This window comes from Oryzias latipes, chromosome 2, assembly GCF_002234675.1.
Source record: "Oryzias latipes chromosome 2, ASM223467v1".
Lineage (NCBI taxonomy): Eukaryota > Metazoa > Chordata > Actinopteri > Beloniformes > Adrianichthyidae > Oryzias > Oryzias latipes.
Window position 1 is genome coordinate 1,209,642 of NC_019860.2, and position 21,742 is coordinate 1,231,383.

Below are 21,742 nucleotides of genomic sequence, written 5' to 3' on the forward strand. Positions count from 1 at the left end.
CAGGTGGAGCTGATTGGTTCAGAAGGACCTCGAGCTGGACCGACCATTCTTTTTGATAAAGTCAAGTGGTTTGATTTTATGTAACATCTTATCTCATGCATAAATGCTTATTAACTCAACAAAAAGTAACTGTACACCCAAAACAAACCACCAAAACTTACAAACCAAGAAACAAAACAAAAGAATTTTTTTAATCATTTTACAATTTTAGGGCAAAATGAACTTTTTTTGTTTTGTACAAACAACAGGCAAACATGACAACAAACAAGCGAGCACATCGGCTGATTGGTCGGTTGGTGATCACAGCCGATTCTCCTAAATGGCTGAAATTCCCATTTATTTCAACTCTTCATGCATCTCTCTGCTCCACCACCTCCCTTATGGGTTGCAAAAATCTTTGAAACGTTCATGTTTTGGTTACAACGGCGTCAAAAAAGCATCAAATCAAAGATGAAGTAGTGGCGACCTGAAAAAAAGAGTTCTTCAGATCCAGTGTGTTTCCGGATCTGAAGCCTGATTGGTCCACAGTGGCTGTGATTTGGATGTCATAGCTCTCCTTGCTGTAAGAAACGAGACATGGAGGCGTTCAGGCCGTGTCACACAGCCGCTACGCACGTTTAGATAGAGTGGTCATACGTGAAAATACGTGGAAAAAGGGTGAAAAGTCGTGGTCTTTACGTGACATTTTCACAGATGTATCAGGAATGAACCACGTCAAAACCACGGAAGAAGTACGAATAAACCCCACAAAGAACACATAAACCAACGTAGAAAATGAACTGTGCGTGATTATTATTCTGTTTATATGCAATTCATTAGTGATTCGTGTGTCATTTATAATATTTGAACATGATATGTGCGCTGTATGCGTGATATCAAAGTTATACCTCAGTGGTTCGTGCGTGAAAAGTCCATTAGACAACGGTGGAACGGTGGTGGAAAGACATAAATTTGTGTATGCATCTCACTAAAAACACACGATTGCATGAGATTTACAGAACAAAGACGTATAAATTACGTAAAATATACCGTCCGATTCTCAATCGACCCAAAATTCTGAACAGTTCAAAACCAAATTCAGGTAAAGACCCGTTTACTGAAACCCTCAACGGACATCTGTGACATTATCACGCATGTTTCATGAAAGGCCGAACTTTCATACGTGTAGAATGCACGTAGCGGTTGTTTGACACGGCCTTTAGAAACGTTGGAACAAAGCAGACGATAGTAGAACAACAATCTTTACTCAACTTCACCTAACTTAAGGTAAAAATGCCACAGCGGAACAGGATGTTGGTGACCACCACGTACCTGCTGTTGGATGTCAGCAGAGCCGTCCCTGAAAGGGTTTGTCCGAGTTTTGTGAAGAGCGGGGTTTGAAGCAAACACCTGACCTGGGACCAGCGGGTCAGGGGTTCACTGGGAGCTGTGGAGAGCCACACTGTGGACCTGCAGCATCAGAGTGAAGGAAACCCCACATGTGTTACACTTTCCCCATGAATTCAGTCCACAGAAACAGCAGAATCCACAGCTAAAGGAGAGTGGGAGGGGCTTAAGACGATACAGCTGATTCTAAAAGTCCATTAGTGTGAATATGGTTGAATGGTAGAAAGATACTGTTAACAAAAAAGGAATTTTCTTAAAGGAGAGACACAAAGAACTGAATTACACTCTCTAAGGACTGACCCAACAGGTCCAGATGTTGGGTTTTCCTATTGGCTTTCCTATATTTTGAAAAGAAAAACCACTAATACATTTATTTAGTGCCAAGAGTAGGAATGCTTGACTCACCTAGATCCCACAAAGGCCAGATCAAACCAAAAGGCCAGACCGTGGACCAGACCGGACTGAAGCAATGTGAACACAAAAGGGATCTCTATCCTGAAAGCAAAGTGGATTTTAGGTTTCTGCATTGGTTATACACCGCCACTGGGTTCTATTTCTTTAAGTTCTGCAGAGGCTGGCAGCTCTGAAAGTGTGTTAGCGATGATGAGGTTGCGTAGCACAAACTCTGAGGTTAGATCTGATTTTCCAAATGTTACACAGAGACGATCTGCAGACACGAAAAAAAGCAGAAAAGTTTTCTCTGAAGCTTCACCGATGACTCCCAAAGTCTTTGTTAACGATTATCCAAGATCCTAAAGTGACGAGTGCGAAGTTGTCCTGAACAGAGACACCAGAAGCCTTGGAGAGGTTGTTCTTTCATCCAAGTGGAGATGTTAGCTAGAGTGACAAGCAAAGACATCTGGTGATGCAGTCGTGTCATCCAGAGAGAAAGAAAGTTGAGAAAGAAAACTGCGAAAAAACGGCAGAAAGACTTGCGTCTCTGAGCTTCATGGTTTTGTTCACTTGTTCCACGGTTTGATACCGGATTCTGTGGAAGGCTACACCGCTAAAGACGAGCTTTAGCTGGTGTTTTTGTTGGAACTGAGAGAGTTATGACCTAAATTGGAACAAGGAAGTGAAGACTTCAAACACTTCTGATTGGTCAGACTGATGACATGTGATTTTGCCTTCAAGAATGATTGGTGGAGTCGTGGAGACAGTAAAAGCTGCGGGACTTTTCAGAAAACAGTTATAGCTGCAGGTAAATCGCGTTACCGTCATTCTTATCAAAATGTCTTTAATAGAATCAAATAAACACAAAGAAAAAAGTATTTTAAGATCTTTTATATTCCTAACTACTCAGTGTTTTATCAGGACCTGTTTGGATGAACAAAGAGCTGATTTCCTGGAGATGGAAAATGTTTTTAAATCAGCCAATGAGGGCAATTTCCCACGGCACACTTGACCATCTCCCACGGCACACTAGTGTGCCGCGGCACACTGGTTGAAAAACACTGGTGTAGAAGGAGAAGAGGGCAGAGGACAGACCCCTGAGGAACACCATTGTATCTGGAGTCGTCCCCCTTCCACAAGCCTTCGTAGATAGCGAGTCATAAAAATGGAAATACACAATCTGTGACTGAACACCGTAGCAACACTGTAGAGAAAAACCACTTTGTTTCCTCCTTTGACTTTTCCAACATCGAACTCCAATCTTCAGCTATCCTGTTTTTCATGAGGTTATCATTGAAAAGCTATGAACTAAAAACCTCAAACGACAGATGTTGTTGCTGTTGTCTCCTCCTCCTGTCGTTGTGAACCACACATTTTGCAGATGAGACGCGTCTCTCACCTGTGCAAGTCCTCTTCCTTCAACTCCAGGAAGTTGATGCGGTGCTTCACAGACCGGGCCACCAGGATGTGTCCATCGAAAGTGTCCTGCAAACCCCCACCGGCGCGTTGTCAGATGTGCAAAGTCGTATCAACGGGGCGGGGATATAGAAGCAATGTGATCTGAGCGGTGAGAGCGCCGCCTTACCACTACGGGATACCGGAAGAACTCGTCGGCTGCAGCATTGTGAAGGGCGCTGAGGTCCACACCATAGAAGCTCCTCTGCTGCCTGAGAGGAGAAGATCATGAAGGACCAGCTCCTGACGAGCTGCTGTCCCAACTTTCTCTGCTTGTACGCTCGAATTACATAAATGCAGCCATTTTAGAGCTTCAAAACAGAAAATGGTTACTCGTTGTTTGATACAAATCGCAAAAAGTACTTAAGAGTGTGTTACCAACATTCTAACTTTCCTAACGTCTTTCAGCAGAGAATATTGCCCATGAGCTTCAGTTTACTGTCATTCCTCAGGCCCGACTGAGCCTGACGTGCACGGCGAGCAGTGAGGGGCGCAGAGCGTGGCGGCACTCGTGCATGTAGGAGGTCAAACGTGCAGGAAAAACAGCAAACATCAAGCTCGCTGTGTCCAAACTGCAGTTTGTAAATGTTCTTTTCAGGCATTTTTACTGCTTATGGCACCAGAACAAGAACAGGTATGCTAGTTTAAGAATAATAAAAAACAAAAAAAGCTAATCGTCATGGCAACGTGGTTCCTGTTCTCAGTGCTGTGTGGTGACCTCCCTGAGCTTCTTTTGCAGGAGCTGGTGTTTGTTCTTCATAAAGAACATTGGGTCAGACCACTGAAAAAGTGATCATTTACACCATGGAACACACCAACCACCACTTTGATCTCTTTGATTTTACAGCAGCTAATGAGATGAAATTTTAGAACAACAAGTCTTTATCTGTCAGAATAGAGCTGTGAAAGACTAAGCTTAGAGCAAAATTCACCAGATTTCCACCACCTCCACATTTCGCGCCAAAGCTCTTCCAACTGTCTGTGGCAATTCAATTCAATTCAATTTAACTGGTATATCCCAAATTCACAACAACAGTTGTCTCAATGGGCTTTGTATGGGTAATTGTAAGGTAAACATACAATCAAAAAGGATCGTAAATGCATAGAATTCAATAGGATAATATTGATAATATAGCGGCTGGGTAGCTCAGTTGGTAAAGTGAGAGGCTACAATGCAGGAATCTAGGGTTCGATTCCCGGAGGGGGATAAACAATGGTACTGGGTCAATTACCACATCAATGGTGAGTAAATAACATCACCCAGAGAGGGCCCTTAGGCAAGACTCTTAAGGCTGCTGCCTCCCGAGCGCAGTTAGGCTGCAGCTCACCGCTCCCCCAGGGGATGGGTCAAATGCAGAGAAGAATTTCCCCATTGAGGGATAAATAAAGTATCTATTATTATTATGAATGAATAGCTTTTATTGTCACATGTACAGCTTTTACACTGACATACGAGATGAGTTGTCAATACTAAATAGGGCTGAAACGATTCCTCGAGTTACTCGAGTTACTCGATTACAAAAATTCCTCGAGGCAAAAATTCTGCCTCGAAGCCTCGTTAAATTCCTATGACGCGCACTATACGCGCGGCGCAGGGATTTGATTGTGTCACACGGCCCGCTAATTCACACGGACCTTTTGAATTTAGTTGGCGCGATGGCGGAGAATAGATCTAAACGGCAGAAATTGTCTAAAGTGTGGGATCATTACACACTTAATAAAGAAGAGAACAAGGTGCAGTGTCTCTACTGCAAAATAGAACTGGCATACCACAACAGCATCTGAACAGAAGACATCTGAGCGACCGCTGGAACCCCGACGACCAGCGCGGGCCGCCTCAGCGGGCGGCGAGAGCCCCTAGCTGCGGTATTCAGGCGACCGGGCCTGCTTTGAACACTCTAATTTTTTCAAAGTAAACGCTTCGGACCCCGCGGGACACTCAGCTAAGAGCATCGAGGGGGCGCCGAGAGGCAGGGGCTTGGACAGGCGGTAGCTCGCCTTTCGGCGGACCGCGAGGCTTCTTTAAGCATTGCAAAAATAACAAAAGCATTATTCTTACACGAAATATAAACAATGATAATGATCAAATATGTTTCTCTGATTCTTTTATTTTTAATGGCCTTCCATTTTGGTGTTGTGCCACCCTTTCAAAGTCTTCTGCCCCCCCCCCCCCCCCCCCCATACAAAATGTTCTAGCTCCGCCACTTCTCAAGACCAACTTAAAAACACCAAAAGTAACATTTGCATCAGAGCGGATCTTTAAAATCAAATGCTTGTTCATTTTACAACCACATCATTTTTGTTATGCATTATTTGTTTTGGTCGTTCAAAAACACACACAAATCGTTTTATCCGATTACTCGATTAATCGATCGATCAAGTGTTAGATTAATCGATTACAAAAAGAACCGATAGCTGCAGCCCTAATACTAAACAGACTAAACTAAACTGGCATCCCTGCCCTTAGACCCTCCTTCGTGGTGGCAGACATGGACGGGTAGTGACAGTCCAGTGCAAACATCAAATGCTTAAAGAAGCTGCTGAATGCAAGTGCCCACTGTGAACGTAGCATTTTGTGCATGTGTGCGGTTCGGTTGTGTGTTTTTGTTCTTGTGTGTTTGTCTGTGTGTGTGTGCTCTGGACACCAGAAGTTGACTCGAGCGTTCTGTTCCAAGTAGAGCTGCTCATCGCTGAAGGGAGCCAGATGAAGATCAGCGCAGGAGGGAAACATCAGGCCTGAAGGACGGAGACGCGTGAGACACGAGGACACGCTCAGATCTGCAGAGCTCCTGTGCGAGAGTGTACCGTTGGGTTTGAGCCAGCGTCTGGCATGCAGGAACCGCTCCATGAGCCTTCCGCTGAGGAGCAGACAGCCCATTGGCTCAGACACGATGATGTCCACCATGACGGGGAGGCTGAGCTGCTCCACTTGGCCCTCCAGGATCACAATCTGCTCCGAGAGTCTGTTGGCTCGGACCAGGATCTATCAAAGATAGGTACCAAGAGATGCAAATGGAACCCAGAAAAACCCAGAAGAAGCTCCAAAAATTCCTTCTTGAGAAAACGGAGAGGAATGAAACAGATGAGAGAGTCCCTCCTGAAGGAGTTTCATTGGAAATTTGTGTTAGGAAGATTGACGTCTAAAACAAAACAGCCGTTGCCTCAAGCCTCAAGGACGGTATTGTTCAGAATGGGGCTTTGATGTAAATAAAGTCACGAGGGCTACCTGAACCCACCCATCACCCGAACGATTTTTCAAAATGGCGTTTTTTTTTTTATCTCCGTGGCAACCGCTTTATTTTTTTGGTTGCCTGGGAGTGACAAACAGATCTATGTCATTCTTAGAAGAATCTAAAGTTTTGTGTTGACCGTGGCCACATTCTTAAGTTTATATCATATGTTGCATTTTTTTTGTTCAACTTGAGCCGATGATTCACGTATTAAATTCTCACAGTACTTTGCTAAAAGTTGTGCGAGCAACAGGTGAATGCCCCTTTTGCCAGTTCGCAACGTTGCGCCATTCAAAATCTACAAACCCAGAGTAGCTTCCAAGCGATGTACGATGAGTTCGGAGGCAATACAGTAGATGAAAACACCAGGGAGGAGTTTACATTTGTTTAAGATAAAAATAAATAAGTAAGATGGCGGCCTCCTCTCAAGGTCATAGTTCAACAAAACTTTGGTTATGCTTGTAGATTTGACCTGTCAACATTTCTGTGAAGTTGTGCAAAGATCACTCGAACAAAAGTTTCCTTTGTGCACATATGTGAAAGTCGCCAAATTTGACACTTTGCTAAAAAAATGTGGTCATCCCATGATAATTTTAAAACTTCCTTTGGATATCCCCAACAGTTTGGGTTCTGTTAATAGATTTTGTAATATTTGTTTGAGCCCCATGAGAGATTTTGGTCCCATTCATTTGTTCACGGTTTAGTCCGCTTTGATGATCACATTTTTGGGGGTGGGGTTGCTCACTTTGCCCAAAATCTACATTCACAGGGTACTAAGTGTTCCCAAATTGTGGTGATCTTTTGTGTAGCAGGGGCGACATTTTTGCTCAAACTTACAATTAAGAACTGCAAAGCACCATCTGGCCCTTGTGGTCCGGGACTGCTGTCACTGTTTGGCTCTGGTCTAAACCAGAATCAGACCAGAACTTTGGATTTGGAGATGACTAGTGCATGAATCTCAAATTGGAGGAAATTTTAGTTTTACTTTTTTCAATGGTAGTTCCAGAGAGACCTGGACCGGGATCTCTGTCCCCCTAAAGAAGAAGTTAAGCGGTTTGACGATGGCAAACGATGGACAAATGCGGTCTGCCGCGAAAAGTTCCGCTTTGTTGGCAGATTTATGAGCGGAGAAAATGAGTTCTGGTGCCAGTGATAAATTTAAGAAACCACTTTAGAAACTAAAAGCAGTAAAGATTGACATTTTTCCATGTAAAATAAGTCTCACGTTGAAAGTTTCGCTCTCAAACGACATTTACTGCAGATCTTTCATTTAACAACCCAAAGAGGATTTTGGGTTTGAGGTCTGAGCTGTAGCTCCTTCCTGCTTCACCCTGAGCCCAGACCCTGTCTCAACTCATTAACTCCCCAGAATGCCACGCTCCACAGCCAGTTCATGACCTCCATGTGTTCAGTGGATTTCAGCGAGGCAGTGTGCACGGCCAGACTGTTCTGCAGAACCCTGCGTGGGAGCGGTGGGTTTAAAGTGCTGCTGATGCACACACGTGTTTAAACCCTGACTCAGTTACACACCATCAGTAGACTGGATGGGTTGTTTATCACCACTGTAGAACGTTTTGTACATCTTAAGATCTACCACTTTGTTAGTTCTTCTGTCATTACTGCGGATTAGCTAAAGTTCAGCCAATCAGAACCCTAAGTGATCAATAAATCATCAATGAGTCTTGCAGGCATAGCTGAAAAGCATCAGGACGATGCGTCTATCTAGTATGGATGGATACATCATCTAGTCCATACTAGTCTGTCTTGTATGGACGTATCGTCTAGTACAGACGAATCGCATTCAAACACGGGGATTCAAACACACTGATGAAGGACTGAATAGAACTAACTTGGATGTACTCGGCCACAGGGCTGGACTCAACTGCGTACACTCTGGAGGCTCCAGCCTGGATGGCAAAGAAGGACAGGATGCCAGAACCAGAGCACACATCCAGAACTACCTGTAGAGGCAGAGACACACCGGTGTTCAAGAGATCAAAACCTTTTTTGGTCCATTGAAATGTCCTTGGAAACATGGATGAATGGACCGACTGCTACACAATTTAAGAAATAGAAACTTTCATGAGGTAAAGAACAATGCTATTGTTTTATTTTGAAGCTCGGAGTATTTGTTGGTTGTAGATTTTTGGTGTGGTGTTTAGTTCCACACCATCATTTGGGCTCAGGCCCTTTTTTGCAGTTGTATCTATTTTAGTTCTTGGGAATGTTTTCCAGAAATTGTTATTTGAATATTACCCACAATCCTTTGCACGTCTGGACATGCTGGAGACAAAAAAAAAACCTGTGATATAGAGTGAGGGAGGAACAGATTTAGAGCTAAACTAAAAAAAAGACGCTATCACTTAAAATATTTTGTTTATTAAAATTAACGTCATTGCATACATATTTGGAGCAAATCAAATAGTTAAAAGGAGAACTGAAGTTCAGTTGGGATGATTTAAAAAATAAGATAATCAATGTTGTCTCTACTCAGATGTCAGTGTAACGACAAAATAAATTTGCAGAATTTAGCTATCTGTGGGAGGGGCTGAGTTACCAGGGTTATATTGAGAAGAATAAAAACCAAAAGGAGATTGAGAAGAGTCAATAAAAAACAAAAAGGATATTTTAAGTGCGGTCAGTGTAACAACAAAAAAAGAGTGAATTTAGTTATCTGTGGGAGGGGCTGAGTTACTAGCACCCTCTCAAGATTGGGAAGGAAAAAAAACAACTGTTCCACGTTGGAGTCACAGTTATTCGCCAACAACTCCATTCAGAAAAGATCATCAGATTGAGAAATGTTTAAAAACTACATGTCAATCAGTTGCAACCACTACTGACTTAAAGATAAAATAGTGGGACACGATGGCATGAATGCTTGAGAGAATGGGGTTACATTTCCATAAAATCTGGGTAAATGGAACAATATTTTCATTTGAACAAATCAACCACCACTCACAATAATTTGTCCTAATAATAATTTGTCCTAATAATTGGTCCTGTGTGTCCTACAGCAAACAAGTCCAATGGCTTTATTTTTGACCTACGGCCTTTTACCTGACTTGAGTTACTTTTGTTTTCAAAATATCCTTACACAAAGAGGGACAAAGTTATCCTATGAATCAATTATATCAAATAAGAGCAAACTTCAAGACTCCATCAGGAGACAGATGTTCATCGGCATCTCACCTTGTCCTTAAAGTCGTCCTCATTGGCCAAGAAGGCTTTCTGATAAGTGGCGGTCCTGAGGTAGTCCCGTAGAAGGTTCTGCTGCTGACACAAGTAGTTGTGGACCTGCAGGGACATGGTTAGAAACTTAGAACCGTCCTTCCACCGTTCAATACCAACTGTTGATCATTTTACCCAAGCACTATTCAGATCTCCAGCCTTCGGTTCATTTAAAAGCGGATGTATCTCCATAGCGTTCTGGTTCCTATCAGAGCTCTGTCTTCCTTGCTTTGGTTCTTCTGTGCGTCCTTCTCTACTTTCTCCATCATCACGTCTTTTCAGCTTCTCCTGGAAGCTTTTTAGATCTGTTGAGTCCAAGACAACAAAATGGGTTTAAAGGAGAGTTGACGACTTGTTGGTGGTTGTCTGTTTCTCACAGAAGTACACTGGCTGGTTGATAGAAGTTCTCATGGAAAGACGGTAGACATCTGGAAGGTGTCCACTGGAAGAGTACAGTCGCTATCAGAAGGGTTTTATGCCCAAATTCATGTTCATGTCTCCAAGTGGAAGACGATTGCCATTCTTTAGTCAACAAGGAAATATGGTGAGATCTAGAGCAATGGTGGTAGACCATAAAAACCACCAGGCAGATCCATCCATTTACCACTATATGCTTTGCAGGGTCAAGGGGTTGCCTGAGCCCGTCCTGGCTACTGTGAACCCTTGTGCTATCTTAGATGACCCCACCCTTACTTAGACGTGTTCTCCCTACCATGACAAAGGTGGATAAAGGTGGAAAGATTTCATGTAATCCATGGACACCAGTGAAGATCACAAATCATTGAAGAAAAAAGGTTCAGAGCACTGTCTAGTGGGTCTAGATGACCCAACTCCCAATGTTAAAGTGCCTAAGATAGCACAAGGGCTAAGTGAAGGTGGAGTACACCCTGGACAGGTTGCCAGTCTGTCGCAGGGCCCAATGGGCAGGTATAACTTTCCTTTTTAACTCGTGGCTCTGACTAATTCTGTCCTACATCTGGAGGGACAGTCCAGCTGTGATAGAGAAACAAATCAGACTCCTGGCAGCTTTCAGCAATCACAACCAGATCCAATAATGGTGGTATTTCAGACAAATCGTTGTACAAGTGCCAAATTTGGTATGGATGTACATTAACATTTAAGGGGAAAGTTAAGGAAAAATCTATTTGATGGTTCATCATCAAATGTAGTTTAAAAAGACAGCGCAATAAAAATTAAATCTTGATTAAATCTTGATTCTTTGTGTATTTCTCTTTAGTAAATGAACTTTTTCTTAATTTAGTTTTTCTTCTAAACTCTGATGTAGAGTTTCCCCTTAAGGTTACCCTTACTGTCTTTGTGGAAGCTAAAATCAGGTACCAAATTCAGCCTTATCCGACTTTAAGTGTGGTGGATGAAAACTACTAAAGAAGTTGATAAAAATGTCATGAAATTAGTATACTCCAAATATAATAACAGAAAGGAATCCAAAGCGTTTGCAACTTTATTAGCAGCAGCAGCATTGCAACACAACAGATTGGTTAGCTGCAGAGTGGGTTTGGTGTGTGGGAACAAATGTAGAGATAGACCTTTTTCAGGGGAAACTTGTGTTTTTCTCTTGTAAATGTGGAAAAGAATCATTTATTTTAAAAGAACAGATTTTCTATAAAAACATTTGTTTTTCAATACATTTGCTAGCTTAGAGGATTTCAATTTAGCGCTTGGAGCAGTCGGTTAATGGAGGAAGTGAATGAATTAAAGACCCAAGAACAACTTGAGTCACAAGAATGTGGAGAGGTTTTCAAAATAAAATTTTCTTCAGGATTAAAAAAGACAAAGAGAAAGTGAGTCATGTTTTTTGTTTTCTATGCCTGCCCTGTACCATGTCACCCATAGGCCTCGGGTTGTAAAGTAAATCAGGATCCTTTATTGTCAGTGTTCGTAATGATACAATGAAATTGTAGCAGCCTTGGAGTGATAAAAATACTGTAAATCTAATCAAAATATGTACAAGAAACAATTAAATAAAAGTATGTAGTGTAGTGTGTGTGAAACAGTCAGAGTAGGGTGTAGTTAGTTGGAAGTATGTGTGTTTCTCATGGTGATTGCCTGTGGAAAGAAGCTGTTCCTCAGTCTGTTTGTCCTGGTTCTGATGGACCTGTACCTCCTTCCAGAGGGCAGCAGGTTGAATAGAGGGAAAGCAGGATGGGTGGAGTCAGTGGAGATACTAGCCCCTCTGCTGAGGCAGCGTTTACCGTTCTCTGGAGGCTCTGCCGTAAACCACGACCATCAACATGTGCGTGTGTTTTATGTATCATTTGCATGACATCACGACTCGACCGTAACAGGTTAACGAGGGTCAAAACTCCTTCAAACTGACCGGTGGACGATGTGAACTGAAGCAGCAGGTTGAGTTTGCCGACACAAACCAGAAAAGACCGTCCTCCAACGCGGCACTGATCCACCTTCTCACAAAGCGTCAGCTGGAAAACCGTAGCTCTGTTGGCTGAGAAAACACCAAAAGATGATACTCAGGTAAATCTAAGTCAGGTTTAGCTTCAGGGGGGCATCAGGTCGGGGTGTCGATCCCAGCCAGTCATGGAAAATCTATTCATATTTATTGTTTTCTTCAACAGTGGTGCTTTATTTAAATGGTAACAGTTGAACGTGGCAGCGGCACTCACCGTCCTGAACGGCGAGGTGCTGTGGCCTGGCGCCCGAGGTGAGGATCAGGGTGAGCTCTTGTCCATTCGCCTGGCTGCACATGCTCACATGCTGCCCACCACGGATCTCCGTCTGAGCCTCGTTCTCCTTGAACATAACAGTGTCCACCTAAAACCAAACGTCCTGTCAAGTTTAGGCGTACATTTGATTGTTTTGGAACGGTTGCCCTGACAACAACATTGGCAGCATTTCTTAAAAAAATCAATTTTGCTTTGAAAATCTGACAGGACATGTCTTGTTTGTGGATGGGTTTGTCATGGAAGACCCTACCAGGGGGAAGTCCCAGGGAAGACGCTACTCCCACCCCATGACAGTAAGGTGAAGGTCCTGTTCAGTCGGAAACTGAAGGTCGACATGTTTTTGGGTTGTCCAGGTTTGTGGAGGGTCGTCGAAAGGAGTGCCCACATCTTAACCCTTGTGCTATCCAAGGCACTCTAACGTTGGGAGTTGGGTCATCTGGACCCCATAAGACAGTACGCTGAACCATTTATTCAATGATGATGATTTGTGATCTTCACCATGGATTACATGAAATCCTCTTCACCTCTACCCACCTTTGTCATGGTAGGGAGAACACGTCAATGTAAGGGTGGGGTCATTTTGACCCCACAAGATAGCACAAGGATTAAAGGGGAGCACAGGTGAGTCCTGCAGTTTCCCTTGAGGCTCGTACAGCCACCTCAAGGGTCCTCATGAAAAAGGAATGTACCATTTTCATGGGTACGGTAAACATATCGTTGAGTTTCCGTTATGATAACTTAAATTTCACACACTTATTACGTACGGCTGATGTTGTTGTTTGTTGTCTTTATAATAAATCTCTACGACACAGCTGTGTATCGCTACTTACACCTCAAGGCCATGTCACACAGTCGCTACGTGATTTCGCACATTTTCCACATGTGAAATTACAGTTTTTCATAATACATGCGTAATAATTCACAAGTGTTTCTTGCGTTCATCATTCGTTGATGTCCGCAGATGTCAGTCAAGGGTTTCCGCCGGAATTTCGTTTTAAGCTGTTTAAAATATTGGTTCGGTCGAGAATTACACAGTTTTTACTTTAATTACAAAAACTATGTATTTTGTGTAGTTTATACGCAATCATAATCTAAATCTTATGCAACTGTGCTTAATTTTTGCAAAATGCATACACAAATTTTTGTATTTCCACCGCAGTTCCATGTATGTTTAATTGATTTTTCACGCTTGTACCACCGATGTATAACTTAATTGGTCTCCATCTTTTCCCACTATAAGAAGTTACCATAATTATTGTAATGATTTCTATTTTCTTTAGTAATTAAAATGACTTTATCAGTTATTGGCACATTTATCGGCACATTTACAGCTTTATTGATCCAACAATCAATAAGTGAATAAAACAAGTTACCAGATTTCCTGTCAGATTATTACTCGAGGATTACAGAGAGCTTCTTTTGAACTTTTCTTCAATTTAAACTGAAATGATTGTTTTGAAATATGTTTACAATGATTATATATTATATTTAGATTCCATTCTGATTTAAACCAACCTGGACATAGCAAACGCTGCAGTTCCCTAAGTGACCGCTGGAGGCTGGTTTCAGAATAAACTACACTGATTAAAAAAGTCAAATTTTCAACCAGAATTTTATCGATGTGTTGACATCCTAATGCTCAACGGTTTTCATGTTTATGACCACATCAGGAAGCTTATAAATAAAACTGTTTTTTGGAGTCCAGGAAAGCCAAAAATCTTTGCAAATTTAAGGTGGTATTTTTCTCATTGGTGGACTCAACAAAACTGACACATCTGTCATTGTCAGTTTTAATTTGATCTTACTGACATTTTGGAGGGTTGTAAACACCTTTTTTTCCTAATTCAAAGTTTGTCTGGAAAATATCTGTATACCTACTACTTGTGCTTTTATTTTGAAATGACCAATTAGCAGCTATGTCTATTATTTTCCTTTTTTTAAAGCAAAAAATCCACTGTATAAAACTAATACTAAAGCTACAGCTTTTGTGGAACTCATATTATGAAGTTTTAAAAAAATTCTTTACAAAAATGAGTCAAAATTTAAGAAATTTACAAAAAAACAAAAATAAGATCATGATTTTCGGGGCTCCTTGACTTTTATTGCTTCACAAACAAGAAAACCGTGATTTTTTATTATATTAAATGACTTAGTTTGCTTTCTTTGTTTTTTAAACCTGTTTCTTTCTTGTGTGCACAGCGCCACCATCAGGAGCTCTGAAGTAGTGATTAATTTGACAAACACAAAATAACCCAACAGGTGACAAAGATGGAGACAGAAAAGTGGTGTCTAGGTTCTGAATCCAACCCGTCCAGATTCCATCACTGCTTCCTGAACAGAGCTCAGATGCCGCCTTACAATAACTCCAAATAATAAAATGAAAAAGCCAAACATGTGAGCGGTAAAAGTACTGGCTCCTGCCTCACCTGTCCAGGTGTTATTCCAGTCGCCTCCTCGTCCTCCACCTCTTCCTGCAGAGTGAAGACCTTCACAGAGAAGGTGTGCAGCTCCTTCATGGACTCTTCCATTCTTCAGGGTGAGGGGATCTTCTCCCAAGCAGCCGATGAGGAGAGAAGGGGGAGGAGCCATGAAGGGGAGGTGGAAGGAAAACCAACCCTTGGAGAAACGGGGAATTGACGGAGCAATTCCCTGAGAGAACTTCTCGTTGTTTATTTTCCCCTCAGAGGTTCCTAGAACGACCAGCAAACATCTCTACTGTTTTCCACCAGAAAACAGTAGCTCCTGAACATGGTGGTTTTAAGATGGAATTTTTTGTCTGCTGTTGAAGCAGGAAACTAGATCTCCTTGACAGTTTACGCCCCCTAGAGGAGGAGCAAATAAATCACAAACATCAACAGAACACAGAGAACACTCACTCTATCACAGAACACATGACAAAAAATCCACAGAAAACCAAGAACACAAACTCTGTCAAAGGTACTAGACAAAGATCCTAGAACACAGAGAACACTCACTCTGTCACAGAATACATAAAAAAGATCTATAGAAAACTAAACAACTCTGGCAAAGTATAAATCAAAGATAAACATAAAAACAAAGACTACTCACTCTGTCACAGAATTTATAACAAAGATCCTCATAAAAATGAGAATGCTCACTCCACAATAAAATAAATTAAAAATCCACAGAAAAACCAAAAGAAATCACAGATACACAAAAAAACAACAAATACTAACTTTATCTCTACTCTTGAGGTGAAGACTTGACTTGTTTGAAGATACAAAGGACAATATTTCAGGTTGTTGTGGTTCAAACACACCAAACATGTCTGTCAGGAGTTTGTGTGGAAATGCAGTCGGACCACAGCTGAACTTTTATTACACAACAAATATGTGATATTTGGCTTGTTTCTTTAAGACTTTGTGATTTTTATTGACAAATATAGATTGAAAAAAGACACAAACATGGTTTTACAAACAATAAGTCTCAGATTTTAACAAACACGTCTCCACCAAGGTTTGGGGCCACCAAACATTTAGGAACCAAAGCTTTGAGAGCAACTTTTGCATCCTAATGTCAATGTGCCGATTTGACCTTTTCATGGTTGATAGGGAAGCTTTTGGTGGCTTTAAATGTCAAACAACAAGAAGCCATCAATCTTTTTTGACAGCAAGCACCATTCCCATTTCCTCATCTTTGGAACAAAGATTTGACAAAATTTACAGATTTTTTCAATCAAAAGTCAATGGTAACCCAAAACAGAGCAACTGAGGAGCAGACGGTGGAGAACCTACCTATGCAGTCAATTCTGGCATCTTCCATTTAAACAAGTAGACTTATGGACACACCAACGTTTTCTGTCACCATAACCGGAGTTATTACACATAAAATTACAGGCGGTACGTCTGCTCCAAACATGGAACAGAAGAGATTCTGGAATCTTTACTCATCAGTAATTCCTGTCTTTAAAAGCAAAACAAAAAATCCATAGGGTCTAAATTTGCTGTAAGGCTCCGAGAAGACCCATGACCAACAACGTGCCCAGCAGCACGCCGCCAATGAGGCCAATCCGTACCCATGGGAAGCTTTCAAGCAAGGGAGAGTCTGTGGTGACCCGGGGCTCGTCTAAAAGAAACGGAGTTGGGGAAAAATCGTGTTGATACCCAGTCATCTATGATTTTGTATCAAAGCAAAAAGAAAAAAGGTATCTCACCTCGATCTGAAAAGGGTGTTGACTTGTCAGTAGATCCTATCGGCTGGGAATTTATCCAGGGCGTCGATTTGTCAGTGGTGCCCATTGACTGAGAACCTTTCCAGGGCGTCGATTTGTCAGTGGTGCCCATTGACTGAGAACCTTTCCAGGGCGTCGATTTGTCAGTGGTGTCTACCGGGTGGGAATCTGTCCAGGGCGTCGATTTGTCAGTGGTGTCTACCGGGTGGGAATCTGTCCAGGGTGTCGATTTGTCAGTGGTGTCTACCGGGTACGAATCTGTCCAGGGTGTCGATTTGTCAGTGGTGTCTACCGGGTGGGAATCTGTCCAGGGTGTCGATTTGTCAGTGGTGTCTACCAGGTGGGAATCTGTCCAGGGCGTCGATTTGTCAGTAGTCCCTACCGGCTGGGAATCTGTCACAACTTTACCAAACAAAACACAATAAAACTGGATAAAAACACACAAAAAAGCAAAGTATGTCCAAAACTTTCACATGGGTTTGGTCGGACATGAGAAACATTCAAAGATGAAACCAATACAGACGGCATTACCCAACAGCCTTCCCGTCAATCCAATTATTTTCAATCTAATTACGAATACATCTGCTTTACCTTTCATCGTCTGCGTGAACACTTCCATTAAAAAAGGAACGTCGGTGGTTCCAACTCCAGACCCGTCGATCGTCCACAGTGTTTTCTTGGTCGTATCATCAACCGTTGCCTCATCGTTTTCTGAAGGGTGTTGAAAAAGTGAAAATAGTTCATTCATGTTTAATGCCGTCAACATTATTGTACTTGTACAGTAACATTAAGGATGTCTTCCGTCCCTTGAGGCTGGTCCAAAAACAAAACTGACTGGAGCCGAGGCAGTTCAGCAGGTAACCACTAGGAGGCTTGTTGAAAATGAAGTCAGTCTTTATTCATTTTAGAATAAAACAATCTCAGATCAAAACAAAAAAACAAATTTACACTCAAACGACTTTCAAAGAGGGCTTTTAGCAATGTAGAGGTTGATGACATCACAAAAGTAGAAATAACTCGGTCAAAGAATCATTTAGGGTCATTTTTATTTTCTGGGATATTTGGGCCTGTATTTATTTATTGATGTTTTAAATTTCCTTTTTTTATCAACTTCACCTTCATCTTTAAAGATTTAATTTGTCTCCCATGGTTTGTCGGAGGCTTTTATTTTGTTTATCTCTTCAGTCGTATAGTATCTCATCTGTAAAGTGCTCGAGAAACTGATAGTATTGGGTTATTCCCTGTCCCGTTCAGCTCGTAGTCTCGGAGGCCATCATAATGGTAGAAGCACAGGCGGAGTCTCAGGACTCAGGTTTAGCTCAAAACTTTATTTTTCCATTTTCTTCCATTGCCATTCACAGTCATGCCCCAAGCTGTAACCGCTAACCAACAATCACCAAATGGTTACAACTCCCACCTTTACAGGATTTCACCTTTGGGAGCTACCATCCACCCAGGTTTCCACAGATAATTTATTTACACAAAATATTAAAATATATACATTCAAAGTTTCCCCAAACCCTGTAAAAATAAATATTTTCCCCGTACAAAAATAGAACTCACTAACTGTTCCTAAACCATTTCAATAATTCACTCAAATAATAAAAGTACTACTCTAAATCTCCCCTTTTAACTTATATACCAATATAAGGTTCTTGTACCCTTAAGGACCTCTTTTGCTGGTGGACCATTACTGCCACAGAAGACAGAGGTGAGTCACCACAATCAGAAATGGCATAGACATAGACATGCAGTAGCTGTAAAACCTAAATATTTAAATCCATGTGCTTTCACAGCTGCTCCTGACCAAAAAGAACTTTGCTGCTGCTGCCCAACTTTAGCTGCATTAAACTAACAAAACTCTGTCAATCAACCTTTTCTGCCTGTTTTTTTTAATGTGACAACTGCTTGTTGTGAGATTCCCACTCACCTAATATGGTAATGACCACAGAGCTGAAGAATTGGCGTCATATAGACCTGATCCTGCAGGTCAGGATTTGACCATTGATGTCAATGGCAGCAACTCATATTCTTACGAAACAATCAAATAGCATTTTCTGCTTTGACTTTTCTTCAGTGTCTTGGGTTTCGGCAGACCAGATTGCTCTTTTTGTCTGTTCAGTCCTTAGTTTTGAGTAGGAAAGCTTCTCAGTAATGGGGGTTCATAAAAAGCTATAAAAATTCTAAAATTACCTAATACAATTTTTGCCGGTTTTTCAGTTATCTGTATTCTTTTGAGCTTGTGGGTCTGTACTTGGGATACAGTGCGGTGCGCGGTGTGGTGCGCGGTGCGGTGCGCAGCCTACATTCCTCACTACCAAGTCTCTGATTGGTCAAAATGTGACCCGATAATGGCATCGCATTTTGAATGCAGAGCCCCTATACGGTCTCAAAACACTTGTGTAGTATGGCGTTAATGTGAGACTGACATGCAAGTGCCTTTCCTTTGACTTTTCATCAGAAGTGGTCACGTGAACATGAGCTGCCGAGGGCGTTGTGGTCATAGCTTGAGACGAAGCTCAATCAACAGAAGAACATGTGCGACAGCTTTTCACTCACCAAGGACTCTGACCCATACCGATGAGATGAGGGTGGCATTGTTGAAGAAGCAGAAGTACACATCATCATCGCTTGCTGTTACTTTGCTGATAACCAGAGACCAGTTCCCTTTCCTCATCTGCTCCTCTGAAGGCAGCCGGACCCGACCCTGAAGAGCGGATAGCTTTCAGAACCATCAAGAACAAGATCTGAACACTTTAGTGGCGTAAAAAGAAAAGCCCCAGAATGTTCTTGTTTATTTCTGATCATTAAAACTTCAAACTTGACATCAATCACAGATCAAGTATATTTTTCAATCATTTTGTATAAATCCAAGTGAAAACGTGGCAATCAACCTCGTCTATCCATCTTCTGCCTTCATTGGATTTGGTTGAGTCAGTTAGAATGCTTAATTAAGGAATCTGACTCCAGATGTTCCATTAATTCAGTGCTACCACAGTAACTGAAAAAAGAGGTAAGGCAGTACCGACCCTCAACGATTCTGCAACGGTGGTCTCTTCTCCCCTCAGGACCACCACGACCTCTCCTTGCTGCTCCCAATGCACCATTCCCTCCTTGTCCCTGTAGGCGGATCCGTCGCAGTGCAGGAGCAGGGACTGGCCGTGCTCCACATCTGTATACAGTCTTTGAGCTGCAACCAGGGTTCAAGGTTTTACTCTGGTTTGTTAAAGTGGTCGCTCTGTTTTTGGCGATGGTACACCAATGGTTTTTGTTTTTTTTTGAAAAGCCACCAAAGATCTGACATGGTTTAACTAAATTCCATCTGTCAGCTTGAGTTTGGCTGCTGCTGTCTTCAAGGACTTTCAGATTCTACGCATACTTTCTGGAAAAACCCAACTTCAGCCTGAACGATTGGGTCCCTGCCCCATCCACATCTGCTTGTTTCCTTGGATCATGGTCAGAACTGCTGCTTTTGTCGCCTCAGTACTCATTTACTCTTTGATCCAAATAAGCTTTTGCTTCCTCTGGCAGGTGTGACAGCTCACCTGAGATTTGGAGTGGACCAATGATGAATTTGCAGCTCTTTTATCTGCTGTTTAGCTCATTTTATGGATTTTCTTTTCTTATTTTGTCCCTCATATACCTAAGATGAAAATTACAGGCCTCTCTCATCTTTTAAAGTCGGACAACTTGCACAATTGGTGGCTGGCTAAAGACTTTTTTTTTACCCCACTGTATATCAGAACAGAGCTGTGAATGAAAAAACCCAGAGCAAAATTAACCAGATATATCATTCCACACCAAGCCTCTTCCAACTGTAGGTACATGCGCTAGTATTGGGTGGAGAACATGGTGTGCGAAAACCCGCGTTTAGCACATTCTTGAACACGGATCACATTTGTGTGTGCATAGTTTTAGCCTCTTTCTGGATTTTTACTCCTTCTTCATGATCACAAGCGGAAGACTGGAGACGCTGATGGACAGCAGACTGACCGTGGTAGGACAGTCCACAGGGAAGACACAGCACCACCGCCACAGCCCACCACGACAACATGAAGCCCAATCTGACAAGGAGAAAACAGGAGCTTCAGCCATCTTAACCTCTGAAACACGACCAAAGCCCAGTATTTTACACAAAACAAGGATTCATTAAATCAACGTCATTACTTACTGAAAAGGTGCCTGCAAACATGACTAAAAGAATATGTTTGTTTTTTTAAAGCTGCACATTAGGAAAGACTCCCCAGACTATTAAAAGAACCAAAGCAGAGAAGAAGACTTACAGCAAGGAGTTCAGAAGAGGCGAGGACAGAACGCGGAGGTGGTCTGCAGGTTCCTCTGCGGTGGAGGTGCTTAAATTACCACGGCTGCCTCCTCTTGGTTTACATGGAGCTCTAAAATCTCACCTTCAAGGACACCGAGTGATCTTCAGCTACACAGGGTTCAGTGGAACCTCTGCAGGTGCCTCGCCAATCTGTTCAGGTTCTGGATCTCATCAGAGGACCTTTAGGTGGTGGTGGTGGTGGTGGGGACCAGCAGCTGGCATGGTGCTGAGCTGGCAGCAGGTGAACCTGACACCCGGGGGCACGTGGGGGTATTTATGGAGAGTCTTTACGTTCAGGAGCCTCTGGCGGGCTGGTGTGCAGGCATGCGGTGTACAGTATAGTAACCCGACCCCCGAGCTGACACCCATCTAACTTCATGAGCGGAGTCCGAGGGGTCGAACAAACACCCCTTCGAGTGAGATAAATCTAAAGGCGTCCGACCACGACGCCTCACGTATGCAGGAGGGGGCTCAGGTCCATGAAGACCCGAATAACCCAAGAGCTCCTGAAGACGGAGGACGGCCGCCTGTGACATGTCAGGGACACGTTTGGGTCCTGGGTCGTTTAGTGTCTACAGAGGACATTTAGGACATTTGAGCCTTTCCAATGATACCAAACATGAAGAGGCGGGGCTGTGGGAATTGTTGATTCTGGTGGATTTAACAACATTGTGACTGGACGGAATGCTTTTTTCTTTTTAGCTTTTGTGAATTTGTTTATTGGATGTCTTGAGGAGGGAAAGGCACTCTCCAGTTATTTGAGGTTTTCACCACCAGGTGGCGCTGCTGTTTCACTTCATCTTGGGTTCTTTTAGAGCTGGACCACTTTGGA

The 21,742-nt window shown here is 42.4% G+C and overlaps 2 protein-coding genes across 2 annotated transcripts; both read right to left on the reverse strand.

The window, feature by feature from the left end:
• Positions 1 to 167: 167 nt before the first annotated feature.
• LOC105358839 (histone-arginine methyltransferase CARM1) lies at positions 168 to 15,013 on the reverse strand. Its single transcript, XM_011494500.3, has 13 exons — positions 14,821 to 15,013; positions 12,335 to 12,482; positions 12,031 to 12,156; positions 9,828 to 9,997; positions 9,654 to 9,758; positions 8,315 to 8,425; positions 6,040 to 6,217; positions 5,880 to 5,970; positions 3,365 to 3,446; positions 3,179 to 3,264; positions 1,792 to 1,881; positions 1,312 to 1,449; positions 168 to 560 (listed from the first exon to the last, which is right to left on the reverse strand). Exons 1-13 carry the CDS (start codon positions 14,920 to 14,922, stop codon positions 440 to 442), a joined length of 1,548 nt encoding a protein of 515 aa, XP_011492802.1. The 5' UTR covers positions 14,923 to 15,013; the 3' UTR covers positions 168 to 439.
• Positions 15,014 to 15,716: 703 nt separating this feature from the next.
• Positions 15,717 to 21,175, reverse strand: LOC105358836. The gene is made up of 7 exons (XM_011494491.3): positions 20,870 to 21,175; positions 20,580 to 20,650; positions 19,616 to 19,776; positions 19,146 to 19,293; positions 17,178 to 17,297; positions 16,569 to 16,988; positions 15,717 to 16,480 (listed from the first exon to the last, which is right to left on the reverse strand). The coding sequence occupies exons 2-7, from the start codon at positions 20,638 to 20,640 to the stop codon at positions 16,350 to 16,352; spliced, it is 1,041 nt and encodes a 346-aa protein (XP_011492793.1). The 5' UTR covers positions 20,641 to 20,650; positions 20,870 to 21,175; the 3' UTR covers positions 15,717 to 16,349.
• Positions 21,176 to 21,742: the final 567 nt, after the last annotated feature.